Raw genomic sequence first — 22,375 nt, 5'->3', positions numbered from 1 at the left:
CCAAAAACGCAATGCACTTCTCATTGGTGAACCGTTGAGGAAAACGTGATCACCCACTTGGAACTCTAAAGGTTTTCGTCGTTGTCCGCATAACTTTTACGGCTACTTTGAGCGGCTCGCGATCGATCCCTATTCACTTGTACAACTTCTATTGTATACTGAACTAACTACGGGCCGGTGGGTTTTCTTTCTCCGTCTTCATTCTAAACTAGAGTTCTACAGGCTCTTTAGTATAACGCCTCAAATGGAGCTATGTCAATACTATATTGAAAATTGTTATTATGAGCGAACTCGGCGATATGTAAATGCTCGTCTCAACTGTCCTTGAAATCAATTGAGCATGCCCGTAGCATATCTTCTATTGTTTGAATGGTCCTTTCTGTTTGATCATCTGTTTGTGGATGGTACGCTGTACTATCCTTGAGTTTGGTGCCCAATGTTGTTTGAAGGCTTCTCCAAAAGGTAGCAATAAATTTGGGATCTCGATCAGAGGTAATCGTCACTAGGATTCTGTGCAAACGGACAATTTGCTTGACATATAGCTCTGCATATTTTTCTAGTGAAGAGTCTTTTCTTATCACTAGGAAGTGGGAAGACTTTGTTAGTCCGTCGACTATAACCCAGATGGAATCATTTCCCCTCCGACTCCTTGGTAGGCGTAAGATAAAATCCATTGTGATATGTTCCCATTTTCATTCCGGAATTTTCAGTGGTTTCAATAATCCTTTAGGCTTGCAATGCTGTGCTTTGATTTGCTAGCAAGTTAAGCATTTAGCGATGTGTTTGGCAATACATGTTTTCATGCCATTTCACCAATAATGTTGACGAAGATCATGATACATTTTCGTACCACCCGGATGCACACTATAATTACTTATGTACTTCTAATAAGATTTCTTCCTTGACTTTTTTTTATCGTTGGGTATGCACGGTCATCCATGGAACCTTAATGTTCCCTCATCAAATATTTGAAAATGAGGTCTCTTCCTGTTCACAACTTCATCCCGGATCTTCACGTACTCCGGGTCCGTTTGCTATAAAGCCTTAACTTTCTGCAACAATTCTAGTTCAATTTGCAAGGTAGCTAACAAACTTGAAGGATGCCTTTCTTCTAATCTGATTGCTAATTCTCGAGCTTCTTCGAGTAAAACCCACTTTTTAACCATTAGATGAGCGATAGTGGATTTTCGGCTTAGTGCATTTGCGACCTTGTTTGCTTTATTAGGATGGTACAATATGTTACAATCGTAATCTTTAAGTAATTCCATCCATCGTCTTTGCCGTATATTTAATTCTTTACGAGAAAATAAATACTTCAGGTTCTGATGATCGGTACAAATTCCAAACTTTTTTCCGCACAAGTAATGCCTCTCTATTTTCAAAGCGAAAACAATCGCGGCAAGTTCCAAGTCGTGAACTGGATAGTTCAATTCATATGGCTTTAGTTGTCTTGATGCATAAGCTACAACTTTTCCATGTAGCATCAATACGCAACCAAGTCTCTTATGGGAGGCATTGCTCTAAATTACAAAACCTCCCGATTCGGATGGAATTGTTAGGACCGGGGCGGAGGTTAGCTTCTGCTTGAGTTCTTGAAAGCTTCGCTCACATTCCTCTATCCATTTGAACTTAACCTCCTTTCTTGTTAATCGAGTTAGAGGTGCGGCAATGCTGGCAAATCGTTCCACGAATCTTTGGTAGTAACTGGCCAAACCAAGAAAACAACGGTCGTCCATGACCGTGGTTGGCCTTGGCCGCTTGAGTACCGCCTCTACCTTAACTGGATCCACCGATATACACTCTCCCGTCACTACGTAGCCTAGGAATACCAAGCGAGTTAGCCAGAAATTGCATTTGCTAAACTCGGCGCATAATTTATGTTCCAGGAGCATTTGAAGTACTAGTTTCAAGTGTTGTTCATTCTCATCCGGGCTCCACAAGTACACCACAATATCGTCAATAAATACTATGACGAACCGATCTAGGAATGGCTTAAACACGCTATTCATTAAATCCATAAAACGGCAAGTGCATTTGTTAAACTAAACGGCATCACCGTAAATTTATAATGACCGTATCGCATCCTAAAAGCAGTATTTGGAATATCCTTAATCTTGACTCTCAACCGGTGATACTCCAACCTCATGTCTATATTGGAAAATACTGATGCTCCTTGCAGTTGATCAAATAGGTTATCGATTCTAGGCAATGGGTACTTGTTCTTGATGGTAACCCGATTTAACTGTTTATAGTCGATACAGAGGTGCATCATCCCATCCTTCTTCTTTACAAATAGAACCCATGCACCTCAAGGTAATGCACTAAGATGGATGAATCCTTTGTCAAGTAACTCCTATAGCTGAACCTTTAGCTCCTTAAGTTTTGTTGGAGTCGTCCTATAGGGAGTCTTTGAAATGGGTTGTGTTCCAGGGCTAATTCAATAACAAACTCTATCTCCCGTTACGGTGGCAATCCTAGTAATTCCTTTGAAAAGACATCTGGAAATTCCTGTACTACCGGAATGTCTTCCATTCTTGGCTCTTCTTTAGACTTATCCTCTATTGTCGCCAAGTACCCTCGACAGCCCTTGCTAAGGAGCCGGACCACTTCAATGGCAGAAATTAGAGGTATTGAGGCTTCTCCGCAATTCCCTACAAACTCATAACTAGGGTAATCGAGTGGACAGAATTGGATCACTTTCCTATAGCAATTCATATTGACTCTTTACTTACCGAGCCAATCCATCCTAAGGATAATATCAAAATCGTATATAGTTAGTACTATAAGGTCTACCTTGTTTTCTTGCCATTTTATGATTATCCTACACCCCTTACATCTAATCTTATTTTTCAATGGCGTAGAAACGCAGAGGGGAATCTCAAGCAACTCGGGTTCTAATCGCTTTAATCGTACGAAATGCTCGAACACAAACGAATGTGTGGCCCTCGCGTCAAACAACGCACATGCATCATTACCATTTATATAGACTGTACCTGTTATAATGGTCTTGGAGTTCTTTGCCTCATTTTGCGTGATCGCATAAACTCTTCCTTGAACAGGCGGGCATTGGAAGTTTCCTTCTTGTGTGGCTCCTTGTTGCGCTGTTGTTGTCTACTGGGGCATTCCCATTCTCTGCTGTTGTGGACAATCTCGGATCATGTGGCCTTCCCGGCCACACCCGAAGCATGCTTCTGTCCGAGCTAGGCATGGTGCGTTATCATGTAGCTTTTCGCAGAAAAGATAGGCATCACTTTGGTTAACTCTCGGTGCTCGACTTTTCTTACTTGGAACGAAGGGCCATTTCTCCATCCTCTTATTAGAACGATCGTCACAGTGAAAGGGTGGCCCTTGATGAGCTGCTGCTACTACCGACAGCCGTTTCGTCATGTCTCTTTCTATCATTTGAGCTCGCTCTTAAAGCTCATTATAATTTTAAGGTTTAGTAGCACGAGCTTGCTTCTTATGTCGGGGTATGCTCATCTTTAAGGGGGAACCTCCGTGGCATGTTATTTAACTATGGCTGGCGCTTCTGCTACTAGGTCTCGTCGGACCATTATAACTCAAGAGGGGTCCGAGTTCGACTTCATTGACGATTAGATACCATGCTGAAAAGCGATATGAGATACGTTTTGCCAACCCCACTTTCACCCACACAATGGAATTGTATCATCGGTAGAGTGTTTCCTCATCCATGTTAAATATATCCACAAAGGTCATTTCAATATTGATTGGTGTGCCAAAGAGTGGGGCTTCAGAAGAACCCATATTTACAAATATGAAAAAATAATAAGGTGAGACAACCTTCAGTAAGTAAAGTGGCTAGCTCTAGGATAAGAAAATAGTTCGACGTCTAACCGGTTGCATTACTCACAAAGCTAAGTCGATAATAGATCAATAGCAAATGCAGTACCAACTGTTTACTATATATACGTAGAATATATCGTAGACTACGACTATGTGAATGCATAAATATGAGCACACATGCATGAACTTTTTATTGCATTATCATCTTCTCAGCAACAAGTCCCTCTGCCATCAATCGGGCATCGCACTTCGTCGCATCTCAAAACTCCCGACTCGGGGTCCTCTTGGCTCAAGCAAGGCATCGCCCACTACTGGTGGCATTTCGAAACTCTCCCTAGGGCATCCCATTGATATGGGGCATTCCACAATTGAGACGGGCCATCTTCGTCATCTCAAGCGACGAAAGATCTTATCTTGTCTTAATGTCCACGCAATTATGATGTTTGCATCCAATAGGTGTATTATCTTGAACTTTAACGATAACGCGAACATCGAACATATAACATAAAACTACGCACGTACATAACTTGCGTAAACAAAAATATATTAATCAAAATACAACTACATAAAACTATAAAGATGCTTGCCTTAGTGCGTATACTCGTCTAAACCTAGCAAGATTTTTCTTTCATAAATAAATCTACGTCATGCATAAATTATCATATATTCTTGCTCTAATGACCTCTATATGCATAACTGGACTCAAACATCGAACCCATCGCCTTAGTCGAGAGCTAGAGACTCCACTTACCTCGCGAGATGAGGCCGGACCAACTTTGGACGTGGGCGGCGACAATGAGCAGCCGAGAGGGTAAGAGGAGAGAATGATGTGCACGAGAGAGAGAGAGAGAGAGAGAGAGAGAGAGAGAGAGAGAGAGAGAGAGAGAGAGAGAGAGAGAGAGAGAGAGAGAGGGCATGTACAGTGCCAAATTTTTGGGTGAGTGAGTCCTTTTAAGAGCCTTTGGTAATCATTCCTCCTCATGATTATAGGTTAAGTAGCCCAATCCAAAATCGTTAAATGTTGGTCTAAGTGCAAGAGTTTGCATCCTAAATTTGTAGGTTTAATGATTACGTCAAGATAATTGATTGGTATATAGCCCCGTGGCCTCTTTATTAATGAAGTTATGATAATATCATGATAGTTCTAGATTCTCTAAGATATCTTAGACTTAGGTGGTCCAATAGAAAGAGCCCATTTGTTCCTTCATATGAGATCTTATTCTATATACATAATATTAGGCTTAGGTGATCTAATATTAAGCCTTTGGGTGTTGGTTTACTTTTAAAGGATAACAACCTAGTTTTCTAGAGTTATAATTGCCCCAAAAGACTTGGTGGAGATGCTTCCATGCGCCCCCTTCATTGCCCACCCTAGGTTGCACGTGATTACCCTTAGATTTTATAAGATAATTTGGACCCAAGTAGTCCAATAAAAAGAGTGTCAGTTTATTCATTATGAGTTTTGTCTTATGCAAATAAAGACTAGTTTATGTGGTCAAATAGGAGAAGATTACTTGGATGGTTTGAATATTTAGTCATGATGACATTAAGATTCTAATTCTAGATAAATCTTTGAATTTCTAATTTTTCTACTCACCTTGGACACTAGTGTCCGTGGAGTACAAGCTTTGTAAAATTCTAAGTTTGGTCCACTTGTATTTTCATTGATATGCCGTTGTTCAGCCGAATCCTTGTCGTCGTCGCCGCCGTGAGCTTGGCCAACAGTGTTACTATATCGGCCGACACAATCGTCGGGGTCATCGGGGCCGCCGGTATCATTGGACGCCGAGTCCGCTTTGGGTTGGTTCCCGATATTAGCTTATATCATATAAATTTTAGAGTCAATTTTTTTTTCGACCTATCCATTCTTTTATTCAAAAGCTTTATAGCTAAATTACATAGGATACATTTTCGGGTGTCACAGAAGATACAACTTTTATTTACTATGCATCAAAATATTTTACATAGCCCTCTAAGGCTTCATCTAACTACTATTACGCTATTTTCATATAGTATCAGCCATATCAAAAGATTGGAGAACCTAACACCGCTACCGATGACAACCTCCCAAAATTGGTTCCCCCTCCGTGGCATGTTATTTAACTGTGGCGGGCGCCTTTGCTACTAGGTCTAGTTTGACCATGGTAACTCAGAAGGGGCCCGAGTTCAACTCCATTGGCAATTAGATACTATGCTGAAAAGTGATGTGGGATACGCTCTGCCAACCCTACTTTCACCTACACAATGGAATCGTATCGTCGGTAGAGTGCTTCCTCGTCCACGTCAAATGCATCCACAGAGGTCATTTCAATATTAATTGGTGTGCCAAAGAATGGGGCTTCAGAAGAACCCATACCTATAAATCTGAAAAAATAATGGGGTGAGACAACGCTCAATAAGTAAAGTAGCTAATTCTAGGATAAGAAAATAGTTTGACATCTAACTAGTTGCATTATTCACAAAGCCAAGTCGATAATAGATCCATAGCAAATGCAATACCAATTGTTTACTATGTATACATAGAATATATACGTAGATTACGATTACAAAAATGCATAAATATAAGCACGCATGCATGAACTTTTTATAGCATCATCATCGTCCCAGTATCAATCGGTCCCTTTGGTATCAAGTAGTTATCGCACTTTGCGGCATCTTGGAACACTCGGTTCGAGATCCTCTTGGCTCAATCAAGGCATTGCCCACTATTGGCGGCATCCTGAAACTCTCCCGGAGCATCCCGTTGATGTGGGGCATCCGGCAACCGAAAAGGGGCATCTCCATCACCTTGAGTGGTAAAGGATCTTATATTTTCTTAGTGTCCACGCAATCATGATGTTCGCATCCAATAGGTGCATCATCTTGAACTTTAGCGATAACACGAACATCGAATATATAACATAAAACCACACATTTACATAACTTGCGCAAAAAAAAATATATTAATCAAAATACAACTATATAAAATTATAGAGATGATTGTCTTGGTACGTATGCTCGTCTAAACCTAGCAAGAATTTTCCTTTATAAACAAATCTATGTCATGAAGTGTGAGTTCGACACGGCAAGAGGAGGAGATTAAGAATCCGTGAATATGCTCGGACAGGAGGTACCCAAGAAAGATACTTTTAGATATCTGGGATCAATATTGCAAAAGGGGGGAGAGATTGATGAGGATGTAAGCCATAGAATCGGAGCAGGTTGGATGAAATGGCGCAATGCATTAGGATTTTTGTGTGAACGCAAAATTCCTCTCAAGCTAAAAGGAAAATTTTGTAGAACAACGGTAAGGCCTGTCTTGCTATACGAAGCTGAATGTTAGCCAGCATAGAGACAACATGAGCACAAAATGGGAGTAGCGAAAATGAGGATGTTAAGGTAGATGCGTGGTCATATAAGGAAGGATAAGATAAGAAAAGAAGATATTCGATGAAAAGTTAGAGTAGTACCGGTAGCTAGGGGTAAGCATGGGCTGGGTGGATAGGGTCCAGACCTAGACCCCGAAACCGATCCTATTATAATCGGTTCCCCATTTTTGGAATCGAGAATCGACCCTATTTGTCCTAGAACTTGTTTTTCGATCCGGTTTTACGTTCTACCCGAGAACCTGTTTTCTTTTTGTTTCTTTTTCTGATTTCATTTTTTCCATCAAAATAATATAAGTATCAATGAAATGATCCAAAGTATAAGGTTGATAATAAAACTCATTATCCGCCAAAAGCAACAATCTCCGATATGAGCAATAAAAATGACAATCCATCAAAAGCAACAATCTAAAATATAATAATAGAAGTTACAATCCACCAAAAGCAATAATGATCCTACAAAACGCTGAATTAACAAGTACAATTCTTCCTATCGCACTACTACCAAAATTTGGTAATAATCTCTCATTTTTGTCTTACAAGTCAAAAGACTCGAAGCCCACTTTGAAACTCGCAAGGTTGGCAAGGTTGGCAAAAGAAGCGAGATATTTTTTTTTAAACAATAGCTAAAATAGGTTCTAAAATTGGTTCGGGTGGGTCTTCACCTAGAACCGAGAATCGGACCTGTTTCAATCGGTTCTCAAATATTGGAACCGGTTCCATGACCGATTTGAGCAGGAACCAATTCCCGACCCTATTTTTCAGGTGGTCCGATCCGGGTTTCGGGTAAACCCGGTCCGGTTGCACACCCCTACCAATGGCAGAAAAGATGAGATTGAGATGGTTTGGGCATATTCTTCGAAGATCCCTAGATGCTTCGGTAAGAGCAGAAGTTTATTACCGAGAGCATGACATGAAAAAAGGAAGAAATCGGCCGAAACTTACCTGGGGAAAGTAGTAAAACAAGATTTAATGAAGTGGAAAATAAATTGGCGTACGGTTTGTCTTAGGACAGAGTGGAGGAAAGCTATTAATATTGTAGAAGGGCAGAATTCCAATATTCTAGACTATCCTTTTTAGTCCTTTTTCCATATATATATTTATTTTTATATAATTATTTCTTTTCCTTCAATCAGTCTTACTTTTATTTTATTTATTTTTGGGTTCATCGACCGCCGATCCCAACTAGTTTGGGATAAATGTGATGTTGATTTGATGTTGAAACAAATCTACGTCATGCATAAACTGTCATATATTCTTGTTCGAATGACCTTTATATGCATAATCGGACTCGAGCACCAAACCCATCACCTTAGCATAGAGTTAGAGACTCCACTTATCTCGCGAGATGAGACCGGACCAACCTTAGACGTGGGCGATGACAAAGAGCAGCTGAGAGGAGAGAGTGGCATGCATGAGAGAGAGAGAGAGAGAGAGAGAGAGAGAGAGAGAGAGAGCGTGTAGGGTACCAAATTTTTGGGTGAGTAAGTCCTTTTAAGAGTTTTTGGCAATCATTCCCCCTCATGATTATAGGCTAAGTGGCCCAATCCAAAATCATGAAATGTTAGTCTAAATGCAAGAGCCGGCATCCTAGTTTTGTAGGTTTAATGATTACATCAAAACTAGGATGCCAACTCTTGCATTTACACCAACATTTCATGATTTTGGATTGGGTCACTCAACCTATAATCATGAGGAGGAATGATTGCCAAACATTCTTAAAAGGACTCACTTCCCCAAAAATTCGGCACCCTACACGATTTTGAATTGGGCCCTTTAGCTTATAATCATGAGGAGGAATGATTGTCAAAGCCTCTTAAAAGGACTCACTTACCCAAAAATTTGGCACCCTACACACCCTATATATATATATCACTCTCCCTCCATCTCTCCCTCTCAATCACACCACTCTCTTCTCTCACCCTCTCGATTGCTCATTGTCACCACCCACGTTCGAGCTTGGTTCGGTCTTATCTCTCGAGATAAGTGGAGTCTTTAGCTCTAGGTTAAGGCGATGGGTTCGGTGCTCGAGTCCGGTTATGTGTGTAGAAGTCGTTAGAGCAAGAATATATGATAGTTTATGTATGACATAGATTTATTTATGGAGGAAGAATCTTGCTAGGCTTAGATGAGAACACGTACTAAGACAAGCATATCTATAGTTTTATGCAGTTGTATTTTGACTAATATGAGTTTGTTTACGCAAGTTATGTATGTATATGGTTTTATGTTATATGTTCGGTGATCGTGTTATCGCTAAAGTTCAAGATAATACACATAATGGATGCGAACATCATGATTGTGTGGACACTAAGAAAAGATAAAATCCTTCGTCGCTCGAGGTGACGGAAATGCCCCGTCTCAATTGCGGGATACAATTGTGACATTCGAAAATTTATCTTACATAATCTAGTTATAAACGTTTTGAATTAGAAAATAAAATAATCAATAGGCCAAAAATTCGACTCTAAAATTAATATGATATAAGCTGATATCGAGAACCAACCTAAGTGGACTCGGTGTCCAATGACACCGGCGGCCCCAACGACCCCAGCGATCGCGGCGACCGATTGGTAACGTCGGCGGCCAAGCTCGCGGCGGTGAGGATTCGGCCGAACGACGGTAGATCAATGAAAAAACAAGCTGACCAACATTAGAATTTTACAAAGCTTGTACCCCACAATTACTAATGTCCAAGGTGAGTAGGAAAATTAGAAAGCCGGAGATTTTTCTAGAATTAGAATATTAATATCATCATGACTACTTGATGTCATCATGACTAAATATTCAAACCATCCAAATAATCTACTCTTTTTGGATCACATAAACTAATCTTTATTTGCATAAGACAAAATTCATAATGAATAAACTAATAGACTCTTTTTATTGGACCACTTGGGTCCACTTTATCTTATAAAATCTAAGGGTAATCACGTGCAACCTAGGGTGGGCAATGAATGGGGCACATAGAAGCATCTCCACTAAGTCTTTTGGGGCAATTATAGCTCTAGAAAACTACATTGTTATCTTTTAGAAGTAGACCAAGATCCAAAGATTTAGTATTGGACCAACTAATCCTAAATTATGTATATAGGACAAGATCTCATCATGAAGGGATAAATGAGCTTTTCTATTGGACCACCTAAGTATAATATATCTTAGAGAATTTAGGGCTATCATGATATTATCATAGTTTCATTAATAAAGAGGCCACATGGATGGATAGAAACCAATTATCTTGATGTAATCATCGAACCTACAAACCTAGAATGCCAACTCTTGCATTTAGACCAACATTTAACGATTTTGGATTGGGCCACGTAACCTATAGTCACGTGGAGGAATAATTGCCAAAGACTCTTAAAAGGACTCACTCACCTAAAAATTCGCCCCCCCGCTCCCCTTCCCCCCCTTCCCCCCGCTCTCTCTCTCTCTCTCTCTCTCTCTCTCTCAGTCTCTCTCGGCTCATTGTCACTGCCCACATCCGAGCTTGGTTCGGTCTTATCTCGCAAGGTAAGTGGAGTCTCTAGTTCTAGGCTAAGGCGATGGGTTCGGTGCTCAAGTCCGGTTATGCATATAGAGGTCGTTAGAGCAAGAATATATGATAGTTTGTCCATGACATATATTTGTTTATGAAGGAAAAATCTTGCTAGGTGTAGACGAGCATACATGTTAAGACAAGCATATCTATAGTTTTATGTAGTTGTATTTTGATTAATATGTGTTTGTTTACGCAAGTTATGTACGTGTGGTTTTATGTTATATGTTCGATGTTTGTGTTATTCCTAAAGTTCAAGATAATACACCTATTAGATGCTAACATCATGATTGTGTGGACACTAAGAAAAGATAAGTTCTTTCATCGATCGAGGTGACGGAGATGCCCCATCTCGGTTGCGGGATGCCTTGAGGAGAATTTCGGGATGTCACTAGTAGTGGGCGATGCCTTAGTTAAGCCGAGAGGACCCCGAGCAGGGAGTTTCGAGATGCCGCGAAGTGTGATGCCTAGTTGATGTCGGAGGGACCATTTGGGACGATGATGATGCTATAAAAAGTTCATGCATGCGTGCTCATATTTATGCATTCTCGTAATCGTAGTTGACATATATATTCTTCGTATATATAGTAAATAGTTGGTATTGCATTTGCTATTGATATGTTATAGAATTGGCTTTGTGACTAATGCGACCGGTTAGACGTCGAGCTATTTTCTTATCCTGGAACTAGCGACTTTACTTACCGGGCTTTGTCTCACTCTATTATTTTTTCAGATTTGTAGGTATAGGTTCTTGTGAAACCCACCCTTTGAATGATCTCTGTAGATGTATTTGATGTGGACGAGGAAGCACTCTATGGACGATATGATTCTATTGTGCTAGTAAAAGTGGGGTTGGTAAAGCGTATCTCATATCATTTTTCAATGTGGTATTTGATTGTTAATGGAGTCGAATGCGGGCCCCTCTCAAGTTACAATGGTCCGACAGGACTTAGTAGCGGAGCCGCCAATCACAGTTAAATAACATGCCACAAAAAGAGAACTAATTTTGGGAGGTTGTCATCGGTAGTGGTGCTAGGTTCTCCGGTCTTTTGATAGACCGGATAATATGTGAAAATAGGGTAATGATAGTTGGACGAAGCCCTACGGGGCTATGTAAAATATTTTGATGCATAGTAAACAAAAGTTGTACCTTCTGTGTACTTAATAGTTCTTGTAGTTGTCTATATGTTTTCGCACGTCGCTAATGAAATGGAAAAGAGAAAGACGAGGGTGGAACCCGAACACGACGCGTCCTGGGACGTCACAGCTTTTGTTGTTTTGATATCAGACCCTTAATTGTAAATTTTCCGACAGTTTATGATGATTCAGACTCGTATGAACCCTTCGACCAAAAAAAGAAAAAAAGACTCGTATAAACCCCAATCCGACATACTTGAACCCGAACTCGACCCGTATCGCTTGCAAAAGCCTCCTTCCCCGTAGGGTTTATGCCCAGCCAGCGCGACGGAACGAAGACGACGACGACGATGCAAATTCATCACTTCCACTTCAGTCTCCAACGACACTCCTCCATTCCTCTCCATTGAAGCCTATCTCTCGCCCTCTCGCTCTTCAATCTGATGTTGTTCTCGTTCACATAGCGTTCAAGAAGAATGAGGTTTCTCCGATCGATTTCCCCGCACTTGACCCGCATCCACCGTCCTCTCCGACCCTTTCCCTCCATCCACTCCCTCAACCGCGAGTTCTGTTCGGCCTCGCCGGAGCAGTCGAGGCGCCCTCCTCCCTCCGACCGCGTCTCCGCCATCATCGACGAGGTCTCCGCCCTCACGCTCCTTGAGGTCTCCGACCTCGCGGAGGAGCTGCGCAAGAAGATGGGCATCGAGGATATGCCGACCATGGTGGTCATGATGCCCGGGATGGGGTTCGCGGTGCGAGGAACCGGGAGGGCGGGAGCCGGGGCCGCCGCGCCGGTCGAGAAGAAGGCGGAGAAGACGGCGTTCGACCTGAAGCTGGAGGGCTTCGACGCCGCCGCGAAGATCAAGGTGATTAAGGAGGTGCGGGCGTGCACGGACTTGGGGCTGAAGGAGGCCAAGGACTTGGTGGAGAAGGCCCCGACGCTGTTGAAGAAGGGCGTGGCGAAGGAAGAGGCGGAGAAGATCATGGAGAAGATGAAGGAAGTTGGTGCCAAAGTTACTATGGAGTGAGGTAATGAATCAGTGTTCATTTGCTTTTCTGAAAATTTCTACTTGCTGCATTTCGTGCACCAATTTTGTGTGTCTGCTTATGCAAATGATTTGATTTCGACCAAGCATTGAAGCAAGTGGTTTGGTTGACATTTCGTGTTGCATATAATTCGCGCTTCAACATTAAGTCCAAGTATTTGCGGGATGAAAGTGTCTCAATTGGATCATTGGCGGTAATGTCTACGAAAGTTGCCGTGGGGAGATAATATGGATGGATTGGATGAGCACGATTTGATCTAGACAAGTGCCTAGCGGATGGTGTGTTTGGAGACTTGGCAAACCACACTTGAGTGAAGGGCATAACCACAAGTTCTTTCCTTTTTTTCTGGCTGAGTTCATTGCCACGGTCAAGAGACTGGCTTTCCTCTTTGTTCCAAATCATAACCTACGTAGCATATTTTGCTCCATAATCCTAAACGATCAATAATATCACCACAACTTGATTCTGCTTTTCTTTTTTGCTTTCATTTCTTTACCCCTCCAGCCGAGTTCTCTTGGATCAACCTACCTGAGCCCAACAATTTGAAGGTCTTATAAATGCAGTGGTACAGGGATGGGTCTATCTCTTCATTGCAAGAAAGGTGGTGGGGCAGTTGTTGTGTTGCACCATGTTTAGAGAATCAGAGATGGCAAGGTGCATAAGGGTTGGCAGAAGGGCGCGCTTTTTTATTATAACTACTTGTAATTGCACCTTGTTGTCTTCCAATCTTCCTTTTGAATATCTACTTGGGGACTTTATAGGAGTGTAACATAGAGCAAGTGCGATGGGACTTCAGTTTAAAGCTGTTATTTTGACTAAAAAATGATTTAATTTAAAAACTACAGACTAGCTTGTTGCTTATATCCTCTTTTTATTGATTGAAAAGAATGTTTTCTAGTGAATTTTGTTGATTAATTGTAGCGGGAATATGTGAAGAAATCTTGAAGTGATCGCTTTTTCAGCAAAATACGAGCTTTTCTGCTACTTTGCGTAATCATTTTGTGTTAATGTTCTACAATTTAGGGAAAGTAAAGTTATACATGATGAATATCCTGGGCCACAGACCAAGACCAAGGATGATGCATTTAGTAGCATCTGATACTTAAAGTTACAGCTACTCCAAAGATTCAATATGTTAAGGCAAGAAGACTTAGCCAACTGAGACCGTAAGGTTGTGCCCTTTTGAGCATGCCAGATTCGATATGTTAAGGCAAGCAGACTTAGTCAACTGAGACCGTAAGGCTGTGTCCTTTTGAGGTAGTTGGACCTTGCATTTTTCGTTTGTTTGTGTGAGAAAGACAGAGCAAAAGCGGAAAGAGGCTTGTGGCAAATTTCAGTAGGGATGAGGCCAACCAGCTATTTTCTGCATGGTTTTACAGGCTTTGAAGCATTGTGAGATCTTCAATCGTGTGTAGTCAGTATTTAGGAAGCTGAGTTTAGATCTTTGCTTGTTTTGTGACATACTACCTTTGGTAAAAGAGCTTGCTTATTTGTGGTTTAAAAGCATGTTTTTGGTTGGGAGCATCTCATGTATCATTCTCAGGAAGATGTATTTAGGCCTTATTCTGTGTTCTCCTTGCACGCTTATTGGTTATTGTAGCTTTATTTTTGCAGTCATAGAGCACACCACTCGAATTTTGTCAGAAATTTTAAGTACTGACCGGACAAATATGCTCTTTGATATGCTTCCATCATATATCTGCTCTTTTGTCTAAGACCTGCTTTTTCATGTTTTCGTTCTTCTTCAGATTTACTGAAGCAAGTGAAAAAGCACTAGCAGTGGAACCGTGGGAAATATTTGGCGCAAGCGATGCTAAACGATATCATTGGTGGCAATTTTATTGCCGAGCTTGGAGATTGCTGTTATTTCATCATAACATGGCTCTTTCCTTGTTCAAACTGCTTATTTTTTTTTCATGAGACTTGGAAAAGCACCTCTGTTGACATTTTTCATACCCATCAACCTCAAGTTTGTTTTCTGCTTATAGATCTGTACCCTGCTGTGGGACAAAGCAGAAGGGGGGATCTGGCTTGCTGACCTTGTTATTACATACCCGGTGGCTTCTTTCCACTGTTTGTGAGGTGTATCCTCTGTAAGATTGCAGTATTCCTCGAAGCAATGGTTGCGCGGTCGATGTAAGGAGCTTCTGATGGATATTTCAGTACTGGTCCCAGTTCATATGCCATTTTCAGGTCGTTTTGTTACTGCAACAAATTGTTGTTCGTATTTAGTGTTGTGTTCGCATTTGAACGAGAAGATGCAGAGAGAAATAAGTAAATTCATATCTTTTGTATTGATTCGTGCACAGCTTGTCATTTACAATCAATATATTTGGGTTGTGAGATTCCATTTCCATCCTTCAACCGAATTAATGGTTAATCGAGAAAAATTAATGTTCGAGGTGGAGAAATGAACTGAGCTAACAATTTGATGTAAGTACTCTACTCTTCATCTGGATATCCAAATAAATTTTAGATTTGATAAATCCAAGCTCTGCCCGATTCGAAATGGAATTGATTCAAGAAAAGAGAAGAAAACAAAGACATTATAAAAGAAAATTATTGACTTCAAAACAACAAATTGAGATTCTGCAATTCCAGTGCACAACAGCCATAACAGAGTAGGACAAAGCAAACAAATTAAGATTATTAAACTGATTCATTCCCGAAACGGAAGAAGTAAATTCAATTGCCAGATTGGAAATTTCTTCTTCTCACTGGTATGAATTGATCTTCCTACAATGCTTCCTGATCTCTCCCCTCGACCCTGTCAATGGCGAGATGTTGCCCATCTTGACCATGGACTTGGCGAACTGCTCGAAGAAGAGCTCTTGGTTCGCTGCGTACTGCTTCACCAGCTCCAGCGATGCCTGGCTCTTTGTCACGAGGACTTCGTCGGAGCTCAGGAGCCCCTTGTGAGCCAGCAGGTTCTTAAAGTAGCTGTTGTCGAACTTTATCGGGCTGATGAAGTCCAGGAAGAAGAGATTCTGGTCACCCCCGGACTGCGGGCAGCGGGCACGGAGCTGAGTGGCGTAGGATTGGTCGAGCGTGAAGTCAGGCTGCCCATTGCCGGTCTGGTTGTAGAGCCTCTGCCTGAAGGTGGTGCATCTTGCATTTCCAATTGTGTGGCTTCCTGTGTAATAGGTGATGCCAAAATCTTTGATTTCAGAATACATCCAACTTCACGAAGACTACATTTTCAATCGTAACGGGGGTCCGACTTAGTCTTTTATAACTCGGAATCTCATGTTATAATCGAAACTAAGGTCAAGAAATTCTGAGTGTTTTACCAGAGAGGGCAACAAGATCAACAATGTCAAGTCCTTGAAGCTTGAACTTGGTGAGAATGGTCTGGAAAGTGTTGTTTGGAGCAGGAATGTTGTTGTTAGAGCCGCTCAGGCTTGCCCCTCTTGAGTCCCTCCTTCCCAGTGGCACTACCCAGCTAGGCCCACCAGTCTGTTTACACATTCAAGCAGTACTTTGCAACTTGTTAGGCGTTCAAATTGAAACAAAAAGGCAGTTTTTCTTCTCTTTTATAGGTGAAAAAGTCGTAATTCCTTCTTGAAGTTGTGGGACTACATATCTACATCTGCTTACAAGAGCAGTCGAGTCTCTGGCAGCTAAGGCCAAGAGATCAGCACAAGACACCGTGTGAGGGCACTCCTTCTCAAGTGCAGATTTGATCTCATCAAGTACTTCAAAGCCTCTGGCTGATTTCCTGTTAGGGACGGACCTCTTCTCACTGGTTATCGTCCCACTGCTGTCCAGCAATAAGGATGCGTCGCAGCCCTGTCACAATATCGAAAACATTCGCGGCAGAATGTAAGTGTGGATTACTCCCGACTGTGGTGATGAAAAATAACACTATTGAGTACCAGTTGATGCACCAAGCATCAAGAAGCTTCTAAACCAGGAAAAAAGATAGGTGAGAACGTATGCTTTTCGCGTAGAGTGCCGACTTAGAGAGCACATGTACAAGAAAATGTTTTTATACATGGGGAGAGCGGCGCTGCGACTGTACTAGCATGCAATTTTTTCGAAACCGAAGTTTAGACATGGAGACTCTTTTACTTAGAGAGATTGCTCGGCCGCTGCTGACCTTAACGAAGCAATCGTGGAAATGCAGGCGGAGGAGCGAGGCGGCCATGCGAGGCTCTCTCGCGACGGCCTTGGCCACCACCGACTTCACTATCTCTGGAGCCTTGGGGCAAGATTGGTCATAGAACTGCGGATAAAGGTAACCCCCAGGACCTGCCTTGCCACACAGGCTAAGGGGAGCCAGAGCAAGGACACAAAGAATGATGAGAAAATTCCTGGATTGACTCATTTTCCCTTCAAGGAAACAACCTTCTAAATGTGGAGCAGATGGTTATGTGTTTGTGATGTGGTAAATACGGTGCCTTAGTGGGTTTCTATATATAGGATTTCTTCAGTCAACAAGTCTCCTCTGAGAAAGTATGGATCAGCCCAAGGAACAGAAAGTTGGAGTTGGTGGCTGACTAGCCGCTTCATATGCTGCTGCTAACAGAAAATCTCAGAACATATTGGAGTTGTTAGCCCACTCAACCTATGTAAGCCTCACCAGTGTCACCATTTCTCGAGCTCCCGGCATACAAATTGGAAACTTTAGCTCATTTTCTATGCCTTTTTGCTGCTTTTAGGTTGTGATGATGACAAGAGGTCGTCGACTGAGAATAACTAGAAAGCTCACCGGATTAGGGACGGTCAATGCACGCAATATGCAGCTCCCCTTCTTCTCCTTTTTGACAAGGTCGTTTCCAGGGGACCTATCAGCATCCACCGCTCTACTAGAAGCTCTTTTGGGTCCACATCATTCAAATAAGTAGAAATGTCGGTATCGGGGGTTCGCAGCGGAAGTCCAATATCTTCACTCCGGCAAATCGCCAAGAAAGAGCTCAAATCCAAGTTGTTCACGAGCCTATTAGCATATTCAGTTGAACCCATTGAATCCACCTTTACGAGTCCGTCAACGTATCTAGTTAGATCCAACTTCACTCAAAAGGTTAAATCATGCGGGACTTTTCTAACAATCTTCTATCACGTATGAGTTCGGTGTGAGTTCTGCTCTCGCTTTCACTTGGAGAGATCGCTAAGGAGGAGCCGAAATTCTATATCATGAACATGTCTAGTTGGATCTATATTCACTCAAAAATTTAAGTAAATGAGTTACGATGTTAATTATGATATATTAACTGTCACCCCCACACTAATTTTTCGACTTGAGACTTGTCTTACACGGCCCCAACGTGCATGCCAACGGTTTACTTGGTCAATAAGATCATGACAGCATGCCATGGACAGGAGAGCATGCCACGGAACGGACTTCTTCTTCTTCTTCTTCTTCTTCTTTTTATCACGAGGGAACGGACTTCATTTTCTTACTGCAGTAGGCTCAACTGCTCCTTTGACAAAACCTGGACGACCCCTTAATCATTGACGTGTGAGACGGGATGCATTGGACAGGGTCTCGAGAGTTTGAATTTCCAGGAGTATTTTCTACGCAGGGTAGTTAAAAAAAATATTCCCCAATTTTTTTTTTAATTCCTATTTTTTTAAAGCACTGATTATCATAATTTGTTTTAAGAATCTACTCGAGTCAAGAAAATAAAGTGTTGAATTGTGCCTCGAGTTTAAATTCGGGTATGACGTGTTTGCCTTGGATTTAATTGCGGATGTGATAGAGAGTAAAAACAAGAGGGCAAAAGCTTTCTGCCACTTCAAAATAAGGAAAAGGGTGCACACTTATTTTATTGTATATTTATATGCAAGTCAAACATTGAGAAAAAAGTGTGACTCTTCCTCTTTTAGTCGTTCAAAAGGAAAGCTTGTGGGCCCCATTGGAGTGAAGGATAACAACAAAAAGGTTAAGGGTTTAGATCTTTTATTCAAATGTGCGTGCAGTGCACACACGAAAAAGAAGACGAGCCGCATAGTGGAGAAATCGAGGGTTTTCTTCGGCACAGAGTACCGCCCCGCGAAGGAAAGAAAAGGGACAAATTGCGACTTTCTTTCTCGGCCGTACGAGAGGAATCTAGATACACGATTTGTGCTCCGTGACTTTAGTGTTTTTATCATACCTAATTGAGAGTTGTTTTATCTGTAAATAATTTGAATTTGGGTATAATCTAGGTACGGAAAATATGAGTATATTGATCGATTCTAAATCCGATTATCCGATTATAGTGGATTATTCTTGCTGGCTCTCCCCGTGAATGTATGTATCGATATTCGAACCGAACTACGTAATCTCTTGTGTTCTTTATCGTTTCTCATTATTTTTCTGTGTTTTTCGCATTGACTTATTTGCAAGATCCCGATTAATTTTCATGTGTTATATATTACAACAATTAATATCAGAGCTTGGATTAGATATTCTGAATTGTGATTTGGGGCTTTTGCTTGTTTGATTATTATTTGAATATCCTGTGATTGTAATTATGTTTGGAGTGAAAGCTGAAATTGAGAAGTTTAACGGGAGAAACAACTTTGGGTTATAAAGCCTCAAAATGGAGGCGTTATTGATAACTCAAGGTTTAGCAGAAGCATTGGAGGGCAAGGCCGAGTTGCCCGAAACGATGACAAATGTTGAAAAGGATGTGATAATGAGGAAAGCTAGAAGTTTAATCCCCGTTGAATTTATCGGATGAAGTATTAATAGAAGTATGCGAGGAAAAGGTTATCGCAGCATTGTGGGCAAAACTTCGGGCGCTCTATGTAACAAAGGGTTTGAACAATCGCTTATATATGTTGAATATGATGTTTTAGTTTAGATATACTGAATGTACGTCCATCAGAACCCACTTAGATGAAGTTAATAAACTCATGATGGATTTGAAAAATGTCGGTAAGACACTTGATGATGAAGAGCGGGGCATGATGTTGTTGGCTTCTTTACCAGAGTCATGGGAGCACTTTACTGATTCACTATTGTAGGGGCATACTACGTTTACCTAGAAGAGGTAAAGTGATGTGGACATCGAGCTCTATCGTGGAGGAGGAGCTAGGGACCCATTATCCTATCCACTAGGCCCCATCACTCGAGCGAGAGCAAAGGAATTCAAGTAAGCTGTCGGCGTCATGGTTCAAGATCTTTGGAATAAAGACAATATGGATTCGAGACTTGAAGATTCCGAAGCTCCTTGGTGCAACAATATCACTTTTGGTTCCATTGACTTCGGGACGCTTGAAAACGGGCCACTGATCAATACGCACTACATTAGTAGTGATTGACGACGTTGTTTTAGCGTTTTGGAATCATTGAGATTGACTTTTAGGCCTTTTTTCTATTTTTAGGCGAATTTTCATTAATTAAGGATATTTTTGTAATTTTGCCTTATTATGGTTAGCTCCCTATATAAGGGAGCTTATAGGTTTCTGATAACTCAACTTTGATTCAGAATATTATGCAGAGAGGTTTTCTTCTTTGAGTTCTCTTGAGGACTAAATCTTATCAAGGTTTCATTGTGGTGATCGAATTCGACTAATCGAGCAAGATCGCGAATTCTCTTGGTCGTGGCATTATAGCATTGATTGGTTGACACAGGTTCGTCAATAGGTCGCGTTCATATCGAGATTACCAATCACAGGTTCGATTGGGGGTTGAGGTTAGCAAATTCGTAACTCCTAGATCTTCGTAGAACGATCACCTTCCGCAATGATTCACATCATTTCGTATCAGAGCTGGTTCTACAAGGTCAAGTTATCTTACTTTTACTGCTTTTCGTTTAGCAATCTAGGGTTTATAGAATTAGGGATTCGTTGTTAATCAAATTAGAGTTTTGAATCTGTTCTTGCTGCATTTTCAATTTTTTGAATTAGGGTTTTCGGTCCTAAGGTTTCGTATTGTATTTGAGTTTGTAAAAAAAAAAAAAAAAAAAAAAAATCGGCAAAAAAAAGATAGCAAAGCCGAACAAAAAAAAAGTTTGGGTAAAAAAAGGGTTGGACAAAAAAAAAATCAAGAAGGCGACTCATTTGTTAGTAGGACCGAATTGAAGTTTCAGCAGCAAAAATTGAGTTTGAAATTTGAAAATTAGCAAAAGTTGTTGGATTGCTAAATTGAGCGGTATATTGCCGGATTGATTTCTGATCTAGCTTGGTGGTTTAGTCAACTATTGTGAGGAGCTTGAGAAACTGGATCTAATCTGATAAAGAGCTTGTGAGAAAGAAACAAGATGTAAAAGGCAAGAGTGTGTGAGCTTAATTAAGGGAAGAAAAAGCTAAAATTGAGTTAAACACGAGGGGAGTGACAAACACCTTCAGCGAAACACGCGAGGGAGTGTTTGGTGAGGTTTCTTTATCTCTAACATTTTTCTTGTAGGTTTAAGTTATGGTGAGTGATCAAGAAAGCGTGAATCAGAATGAGGATGGTTCCAAACAAAGGGATGAAGCGATTTTAGCGGGTATCCAACAGTTGAGCTTACAACTTGAAGCACTTAGCAATCGAGTTGTGAGTTGTGAGACGAGGCTCGATGGTGATCGAGAGCCACCACGAGGAAGGCCACAAAATCAGCGAGATGAGCTTAGGGAACAATCTAGATGGGAGCGGCAATTTGAAGATGAATATGTGTCCGATACAGAAGATGATCGAGATAGCAGGTTTGGGAGGAGGAACAGACGTCGAGGGTTCAAAAATCGAGAAGATGAACTTGGTAACATTAAGATGAAGATTCCATCTTTCCAATGAAAGAATGATCCTGACGCATATCTAGATTGGGAAAAACGAATGGAGATGGTATTTGACTGCCAACGATATTCGGAGCTCAAGAAGGTAAAAATTGTAGCTGTTGAATTCACTGATTATGCTATAATATGGTGGGATCAACTTGTGACTAGCAGCAGACATAATGGTGAGGGGCCGATAGAAACGTGGGATGAGATGAAAGCGGTGATAAGGAGGTGCTTTATGCCAAGTCATTACCACCGAGACTTGTTCCACAAGCTACGGAATCTCACACAAGGCGATAAGAGCGTGGAAGAGTATCATAAAGACATGGAGATTGCCATGATCCGTGCTAATGTGGTAGAGGATCGTGAGGCTACAATGTCACGATTCTTGAGTGGTTTGGGCCGAGATATAGCAACGGTGGTAGAGCTGCAACATTATGTTGAGTTGGAAGAATTGATGGATAAAGCTATTAAAGTTGAGAGACAATTGAAGATGGACCGAAATTACAAGAGTGGTGGAGGTTCAAGTTCGAATTGGAAACCCAATTGGAAGAGAGATGAGAAGCCGAATTAGAAGGAAAACAACTCTAAGGCTGAAACTTCAAAGGAGAAGGAGAAGAACGGCAGAGTTGGTTCGAACCCGACTTCAGGTAAAACTGAAAATCCTAACACTAGAACTCGTGAAATTAAATGTTTCAAGTGTCTAGGCAAGGGTCATATTGCAAATTAGTGTCCTAATAGAAGGGTGATGATAATGACTGGACCTGGAGATGTTCATTCCGAAAGTGACAGGGAGGAA

The 22,375-nt window shown here is 41.3% G+C and overlaps 3 protein-coding genes across 3 annotated transcripts in view; 2 read left to right on the top strand and 1 right to left on the bottom strand.

The window, feature by feature from the left end:
• The window catches only part of LOC115736252 (transmembrane protein 53-B), a 391,123-nt gene that overhangs the window by 185,112 nt on the left and 183,636 nt on the right, over positions 1–22,375 (top strand). The gene's annotated exons all lie outside the window — the stretch shown is intronic.
• On the top strand, positions 12,297–15,182 carry LOC115736409 (50S ribosomal protein L7/L12). Its single transcript, XM_030668112.1, has 2 exons — positions 12,297–12,873; positions 14,640–15,182. Exon 1 carries the CDS (start codon positions 12,321–12,323, stop codon positions 12,870–12,872), a length of 552 nt encoding a protein of 183 aa, XP_030523972.1. The 5' UTR covers positions 12,297–12,320; the 3' UTR covers position 12,873; positions 14,640–15,182.
• LOC115736408 (peroxidase 72-like) lies at positions 15,441–17,490 on the bottom strand. The gene is made up of 4 exons (XM_030668109.2): positions 16,991–17,490; positions 16,489–16,680; positions 16,182–16,347; positions 15,441–16,024 (listed from the first exon to the last, which is right to left on the bottom strand). Exons 1-4 carry the CDS (start codon positions 17,216–17,218, stop codon positions 15,606–15,608), a joined length of 1,005 nt encoding a protein of 334 aa, XP_030523969.1. The 5' UTR covers positions 17,219–17,490; the 3' UTR covers positions 15,441–15,605.

This window comes from Rhodamnia argentea, chromosome 11, assembly GCF_020921035.1.
Source record: "Rhodamnia argentea isolate NSW1041297 chromosome 11, ASM2092103v1, whole genome shotgun sequence".
Lineage (NCBI taxonomy): Eukaryota > Viridiplantae > Streptophyta > Magnoliopsida > Myrtales > Myrtaceae > Rhodamnia > Rhodamnia argentea.
This window is presented reverse-complemented; position numbering and strand designations above follow the sequence as displayed.